Source organism: Myxine glutinosa, chromosome 14 (assembly GCF_964187855.1).
Source record: "Myxine glutinosa chromosome 14, kmMyxGlut1.1, whole genome shotgun sequence".
NCBI classification, from domain to species: Eukaryota; Metazoa; Chordata; class Myxini; order Myxiniformes; family Myxinidae; genus Myxine; species Myxine glutinosa.
Window position 1 is genome coordinate 54738487 of NC_136274.1, and position 8647 is coordinate 54747133.

An 8647-nucleotide genomic window follows, 5' to 3' on the forward strand; every position below is an offset into this window, starting at 1 on the left:
TGCTCCTGCCTCACACCTTGCTCAGCTTCACGCTGTTGAGGCCAAAGCTTTCAGAATCATTGGAATCTCCTGCGATGTAGTCAACACCGAGGGCCTTTCACTCACTCACCGCAGGCAGGTTGGTGGTCTTTCTGTCTTCTACCGACTCCTCTCCGGCCTTTCTCCCCCAGCTCTCTCTGTGCTCTGTCCCCCCAATATTCCTTCAGGTCGCACAAGATCTGCCTGCAACCCTCTTATGGTTAAACTGCCAAAGTCTAGGCTCTCTGCTCACCTTCACTCTTTCATTCCCCTTTTCTCCCGCCTCTGGAACAAACTCCCCCACTCCCTTCAATCCCACTCCTCCCTCCAGGTCTTTAAAACAGCTGTTCACCACCATCTCTTATCTTCCCCCATCGAAAACCTTGATCTTTTCTACCCCCGGTAATTCACCCCAGAGTCCTTGCAGTGTTCATATGTTTTATTCCTCTCCCACCTCCCCCCAAGTCCTCCCGATGTCCCTGCTCTCAAATGTTGTGTTTGTGTCCTTCCCCCTCTTCCCCCTCTCTTTTGTGTCCTTCCCCCTCTCTCCCCATCTTGTCTGCCGCTCCCCTTGTTTTTTGTGTTTTGTGTGTCGGTTTGTCTTTTTGTGTGATTAATGTTAGCTCTTTCACGAGCCTCGATCTTGTATACAAAAAAAAAAAAATAAAAAAAAAAATCTGCAAATTAAGAAATACCACTCTTCACCGCACTATCCTAATAATGGTCCGAGTACTGATCCTTGAGGTACCTCACTACTTGCGTCTTCCCAGCCAGACATCCTCCCACTCCCTAACAAGGAACTTCAATGCAGGAGGGTGTCCAATTCAGCCTGTGCAATTGTTGCCAACATATGGTTATTTGTTTGTCATCTATCCTTTTTTTTAAATTCTGAGCATCAAACAAGGAAGCAGCACGTACCATATTTAAAGTCTCTGCCATGACTGTGCTGCCGGGGCTGCCACACACATACAACTCACACACATGGACATACAGATGAATACATGAGTTAGACGAGACAAACAATAACTGAGCTCGGGAGAAGTGCCATCTCGTGCCCCCCACCCCAGAATCAATGCTCACCTCCACTCATTTGTTCTTCTTTTTTCCAACCTGCAGTACCAACTTCCACATTCTCTTCGATCTCATTCTTCCCTCCAAGTCTTCAACACAACTGTTCACAATCTTCTCAGACCCCCCTACCCCATCCAAAACCATGATCTTTTCTCATACCATTAATCCTACAACCAAACCCGTCTCTTTCCAAATATCCAGTTTTTCCTTCCTAACTGCTTTTCCTCCTTTGCTTCTGTATCCATCTTGACCACCCCATGCATCCTCCCCTACCCCTCATTCCTCCACACACCGATTGTTTATCCAAGTCTCCCTCTATTTTGTCCTTCAACACTGCTGTTGGTGTTTTCCTCCTCTCTGTACTGTTGCTTTTGTTCTGTTTAAGTTACGTCCTGAGTGGTTCAGTGTACTAGCTCTTCCAAGAGCCTTGGCCTTGTATCCAAAATAAAAAGGACATTGCTTTGTAGTCCATCGGATATTGGGTTCAGCCTTGAAGTGTGATACACAAGGGTGAGTGGGAGTGGAATACTTACTCAGTTCTTTGTGAAGCTCCTGCGGAATTCCAGTGATGGTTTTCCGACGCTGCAGTCGCTTCTTTCTTCGCGCCACTGACTCGGAGGCAGCAAAGGATCGTCGGACGCTGGCCTGTCGCTCAAAACTTTTACCTGCAAAAAAAACAAGAGAGTACATCAAGGTCCCAACTGGTACTGCATTGTTTAAAAAAAAAAAAATCTTTGGTACTGCATTATATGGGAAATTTAGGGGCATCCCACTAAATGATGCCTCGAACTCCAGTGCAACACCAGGTAGTCCAAACTGCAGAAATAATCACAGGGCAACCGGAAATCAGCATTTTAACTACGAATCATGATTCAAAATAATCAAAGTCTCAAATTAATTCTGAAAAACTGGATGGTTGGCAGGATAGCTTAGACTTAGAGGTATGCTCAATGGCCTCTGAGCTGTCTAGCCTGGGTTTAAATCCTGATCCAGTTATAAACTGCTACCCTGGTGTTGTGCAGGCAAGGCAATTACCAAATGGGTGCACAGTACATCAGATGGGCGTTAAGCCGGCTGACCCATATGCTTGCATTATTTGGCGGATGTTAAAGATTCCAACGGTATCCTTCGCAAAGAGTCGGCGAGTTATCACTGGCACTCTCAAGAAATTTGAAATTCTTGCCACACTTAGTTGAACATCAGGCCTGGCCATTAGATTCATGAAAGGCTTGGGCCAATAGGGTGCCCTGGCCACCTCCACAAGAGGATGGGAATAATTGGGACCATTAAAGAAGTAGTAGTCCAGCTTGCATCAGAGGAAAGATTATGGAATCCATGCAAGCCCTGCTTCATGGAGTTAAAAAAAAAAAACCAGCACCGTGGCTCCGGAATTAGGGACTGTACCGGTTGTACTGAATAGAGCTGGGAAGGCAAAGACAAACCACCCATTGCAATGTTCACCGCAGGGCTGCTTTGGAAGCAATGAACCTGCTGAAAGAGAGAGACATAAAGAGAGAGAGAGAGAGGGCTCGCTGAATAGGTGACGTCATTCGCCCTTGAAGTCGCTGCACGTCTCAATAACAATTACACCAATTAGATCCAAAGTCGATGCAGAAATGTTGTTTTGGGAGAAGGCGAAGGAGTTCGATGGATTTTCCTTTGGAGACCGAGGAAACGTTGCGTGATCGAAACTATTGTGCGAGCAGCAGGTAAACCTAGAGCCGAAGTGGGTAAAAAGGTAATGGCAAGGTGATAGATACGTACGCTTGGGTGAATGTCCCACCGGAAAAAGTTTCGCAACAGTTAACAAGTTTTGTCAAAGAAAAGTAACGTTTCCGGGACAAAGTGGTCAACCGGATATGAAACTTAAAAAAAAAAAAATATTTTAACCCAAAAATCAAAACAAGTAAAACTAGAGGTTCCAGGGAACCTGAACTCAACTGGTCTATATCAATATGGTTAGAATATGCATAATAGAACCACAAACTATATAGTTTATATGTGCTAAAGAGGTACAGTAACGTTGAAGGTATCTCATGTTTAAACAGGAAACTAGAAAAAAATTGAGTTTTAAGTGAGGCATGAAAAGTAGACGCCAACCCTCTTAGTCGTCTTTGACGACACGCAGGGATACGGTGTACCTATTCTTATCCCGGGTACACACCGGGCCACTCCTCCCTCCAGGTCTTTAAAACAGCTGTTCACCACCATCTCTTATCTTCCCCCATCCAAAACCTTGATCTTTTCTACCCCCGCTAATTCATCCCAGATCCACTTTTTTGAAATTCCAACTTATTTCCTGGAAGTCCTTGCAGTGTCCATATGTTTTATACCTCTCCCACCTCCCCCCAAGCCCTCTCCCTCACACGGTTCTCTCAATGTCCCTGCTCTCAAATGTTGTGTTTGTGTCCTTCCCCTCTCTCCCCATCTTGTCTACCGCTCCCCTTATTTTGTGTTTTCTGTGTCGGTTTGACTTTTTTGTGTGATTAATGTTCGCTCTTTCACGAGCCTCGATCTTGTATACAAAAAAAAAAAAAAAAAAAAAAAAAACTACAATTACTTTTCTCAGATTTCAGACTTGAATTTATTATATGTGTTGAGGTTTGTTACATACTGTCTACACACCAAGTTTCAGCCTTCCAGCTACATCAGGAAGTACCAGATTGACAAAAATTGCTTTTTCAATATGGCCGCCCTGCCACGCCCATTTTTGGGCGTGCAACGCCCAAATGCAATCCCAAACTAGTTTATGTCTTAAAGATGCTGCATAACAAGTTTCATCAAATTTAATCTATATTTGTGACTTTTAGAGCGTAGACGTCGAATTGTTTACAGACGACAGACAGACAGACAGACAGACAGACGGACGGCGGACACTGGGTGTCGACAAAAACTCAGCTGGACATAGTCTAGTTGAGTTAAAAATAAAATTCAAAGATGATCAATTTCCAATTTTCACAATTATTATCAACATCTTTCTCCAATAAGCACACATTAACAAGGTCACATTTTCATGTTTTGGTTCCAACTCTAAATATTAAGGTAGTTATTGTGATTCAAGAAAATCAAATGACAAACCTCAAATCCAAAATGCGATTCGTGGCGATATGGCAAGTCCAGCACAGCAACAAAGATCGAGGATTATCATGAAAACTATTACAAACCTTACGAACCACCCATTCCCCCATTGGGGGCTTGACCCCCATTTTTGTACGTCTCCTCAAACCGCCGACGTCGTTCTCTGTGATCGGGGTAGAGTGCACGGCTACCGATGTATGGACAAACATCAAGAGTGCGGAAAGGGTAAATTACGTGCTCTTGGAAACAGCAGCTTAAGTTTAACCAAAGCAGAACTTCAGGAATTGAGCGCTTGAACCCAGAATGCTTTGAATTCTCACCCTGAATACACCCTGGGTGATCAACATCCGACCCTTTCACCCCACTACATAAATAAGGCATTTTTTGTGGGTATGTCTGAAAATCGTAGAAAATTTAGCATACGTGCTGGGGTAGGGGTACCCAGGGTCAAGTCAAGAGGCACATCACAAGGGTAGGGGTACCCCCTCTCTCCCCAAATATCTTCCACGAGGGTGGGGAGGAGTCTTAAGATTTTCGACCGGGGGGGCAGCACACAAGATTTTTGACTGTACGTCTGGACCATTCTCCACCACATTTTACATCTAGGGTGTGGGTACCCAGGTTTAGGTAATGGGCATAACCACCCCCCACAACATCTCCTGCGAGAGGGGGGGGGGGGGGGGAGGAGACTTAAGATTTTTGACTGCACGTCTGGACCATTCTCCACCACATTTTACATCTAGGCTGGGGGTACCCAGGTTTAGGTGATGGGCATAACCCACCCCGCACAACATCTCCCACGAGGGGGGGGGGGGGGGGGGAAGCAGACTTAAGATTTTTGACTGTACATCTGGACCATTCTCCACAACACTTTACATCGAGGCTGTGGGTACCCAGGTTTAGGTAATGGGCATAACCCACCCTGCACAACATCTCCCATGAGGGGGGGGGGGGGTAGGGGGGGGTGGGGTGGGAGGGAAGCAGACTTAAGATTTTTGACTGTACATCTGGAACATTCTCCACCACATTTTACATCGAGGCTGTGGGTGCCCAGATCCTGGTAATGGGCATAACCCACCCCCAACAACATCTCCTGTGAGGGGGGGGGGGGTGGGGTGGGGGGAAGCAGCCTTAAGATTTTTAAGTGTATGTCAGGGCCATTCTCCACCACATTTTACATCTAGGCTGGGGGCACCCAGGGTCAGGTCATGGGCATAACCCACCCCCCACAACATCTCCCACGAGGGGGGGGGGGGGGGAGGGGAAGCAGACTTAAGATTTTAAATGTATGTCTGGGCCATTCTCCACCACATTTTACATCTAGGCTGGGGGCACCCAGGGTCAGGTCATGGGCATAACCCACCCCACACAACATCTCCCACGAGGGGGGAGGGGGGCGGGAGGGGAAGCAGCCTTAAGATTTTTAATGTATGTCTGGGCCATTCTCCACCACATTTTACACTCTACGCTGGGGGCACCCAGGGTCAGGTGATGGGCATAACCCACCCCCAACAACATCTCCTGTGAGGGGGGGGGGGGGTGGGGTGGGGGGAAGCAGCCTTAAGATTTTTAAGTGTATGTCAGGGCCATTCTCCACCACATTTTACACTCTACGCTGGGGGCACCCAGGGTCAGGTGATGGGCACGAAAAAAATCCCTCCACCAACCCCTTCCTCGAGGGTGGGGAACCGACTTACAATTTTCGACTGCACGACCGGGAATGTTCACCAAATTTTACATACGGGCTGGGGGTAATACTAGTTATTATAAACCTAATTTGAAGAAAGAAAAATTCCTTTAAAGGAAAAAAATTAATCACCTTTCCCTTTGCATGCCGACAGGATGTCTCGTCGAATGCCATTCCTAAAAAGGGGAAAAACAGACTACAATGGAGAATTAGATTACCTCAACCCAAAAGGAGGTAAACATTGAGGAAACCCTCATGGTCTTCTTTTTCACAGGCGGGTAACCTGCAAATCGCGTCGGTTCGCAACATGTCTGACACAAACATGTGAGCAATTAGGCACAACGCCATTCGGGAAGGCATGACTAAGTCACACGAGGCGAGCCTCCCTCGAACATCCTGAAAAAGCCACTCGAGATCCCGCCGGTCATGGTCATCCCGTCATCCCACGATACAGATGGAAAATCCTGCGAATCTCCAGGAAACCTTCCCCTCTCCATGCCGAGCCCCACTCCGCTGCTTCCCCAACCCCCGACGACCTAATTTGCAATCACAACAGCGGATCATTTTTCTTTTAAATCACGGAGCAGATCATCCAGCGAATGTCATCGGACGCGAGGCAAGACAACGCATCTCGAATGGGGTTAAAGGATCGTGGTGGGATCACCATCACGAGTCCACGACAATCCATGTGTGGATGAGGAGCCAAAACGCCGGGATGAGGAGCCAAAATGATCGCGTAGCTCACAACTCACCCTTCGGTCACAACATCATCATCGGCAGCCGGCTTCCCTGCTCCTCCGGTAGCCATTTTGAAATCGTTTGCACAATTCCTCCTCGTCGAGCGGCGCCGTGACCGCGGGCCACATCTTCTGCGCATTTCTCGGAAATGATTACACCGACATGCTTCATGCTTTGATTTTAAAGTACCCCAGCAAGGGACTGTGGGGACAGCTGACCTCATTTCCTGTGTGAGATTGAAGGGAGGTGGGAATGGAATGGTGGCTGGGGTTGTGTGAGGGGGGCGGGGGGGGGTCGTGTAGTCCCCCCGGCTCTTCGGTGAGAGGGTCTGAATGGCTAGTATTCAGTGTGAGGGAGAGCCTTTTGTGAGTGTTGCCGGTGAGTAGCTGAGCAAGGAGAAAAGAGGGAGGGACAGAGGGAAAGGCCGCAAAGGCTCAGTGGCAAAGCCGCACAGCTGCGCACGACCACGATGCTACTTTAGCAGGACGGGCTGAGCTTTTGCGAAGGAAAAACATGTCTTCGGAATGGAAAAGTGAGGAAATACCCTTTTCTTTGGCACTGTTAGAAAGGGTCGGCCCACGCATCAGGATTGTTGGGCGGCTGCATTACGTGTCGGGTTAACTGAAATCCAAACAAGGTATTTTAAATTCAAACCCCCTGGAGTAAAGATAAATCACATAACAATGCGGCGTGTGGATGAGTCACGACAACAGATGGGCCGCTGGGGAGAGGCCGCGAAGACTTGTGGCCTGCAGGGCCCGACAGGTTTTGGGGAATGCTGCGACTCGACGTCGACGGACTAAGCTGTCAAAATAAATGGACGTGCCAATTTGAACGTGTGAGTTATGCAGATAAATAAAGGTGAAATGCAACAAAAGCAAGACCGGGTCTCAACACAAGTCAAACTGTCGGTAAAGCCTTTCAAAAAAAAAACATCCAGATGACTCGAGAATGAATCCAAACTTTAAAAACTCAAAACTATTACTGAAACAATGATTTTCCTCTTGAGGTTCCTTCACCAAAATTGCTCACAGGAGCAGGTATCGGAGAGTGATATATCTAATTATATAGTACAGGGTGATTGAAAAGTAACTCCCTATTTTAAAATACTTATAATGGAGGGGGGAGGGGGGAGGGAGAAAGGGGGGGAGGGGGAGGGAGGGGGAGGGGGAGGGGGGAGTCAAGTCGGAAGTCATTGTCGTCAATTGAATGTCGCATTTATTTTTTATTCCCTGTCAAATGGCATTGGTCCCGCATTCCGAACCCGGAAGTCGGAAGTCATTGTCGGCAAAGTTGAAAAATTAACGTTACGAAATACGCTGATGACGTCATAATTTTAAAACCCGAAGGTTTTTTAAACATTTAAGGTGTGCTGTACTTGCTCTGGGACGTACTGATTCCGAATATGAACTTGAAAAATTAACGTTCCGAAATACGCTGATGACGTCATAATTTTAAAACGCGACGTTTTTTTTTTTTAGTTGAGATTTTATTCGAATTCGAATTCCATAAATTCCAACTGTTGGAAACAATAATTATTTCAATTTCCAACAGTTGAAATAATTATTGTTTCCAACAGTTGAAATTTAATGAATTCGAATTCGAATAAAATCTCAACTACCGTTTATTCGTTCTTTGCGCGAAAAAATGGCGCGCATTTGTCATTATGTGCGACTTTACGTCACTCCTACGGACGTGAAAACATTTGTTTTCCTTAAAAATATATTTAAAATAAATACAATAGTACATAAATTAACAATAAAAGAAGCTAAAAAACAATTTAAAATACAATAAAAAGCACATTGAAAATATATAAATATGTACGTACAGTATACTGTACGTACGCGCAACCGCGGGATCGGAAAGGGGCAATAGCGCCGCCACAAACTACACCATGGAATTGCAGCTGGCCCGGTTTTTTAAACCATTGATATTAAAATAAAACGGAGCCTATAACCACCAGGATTTTATGCTGATTCCGAATCTGTGTCTAAACTTTTCTCCGATGTGTAGTTCTTGAGTTATAAGCGGACATCCAGACAGACACACACACAC

At 46.2% G+C, this 8647-nt stretch overlaps 1 protein-coding gene across 1 annotated transcript in view; it reads right to left on the reverse strand.

Annotated features, from left to right (window-relative positions):
• Window positions 1-8647, reverse strand: part of LOC137439786 (actin remodeling regulator NHS) — a 201113-nt gene that overhangs the window by 19161 nt on the left and 173305 nt on the right. Inside the window, 2 exon segments of the mRNA XM_078767979.1 lie at window positions 1623-1754; window positions 5987-6030. Coding sequence (XP_078624105.1) covers window positions 1623-1754; window positions 5987-6030 — 176 coding nt within the window.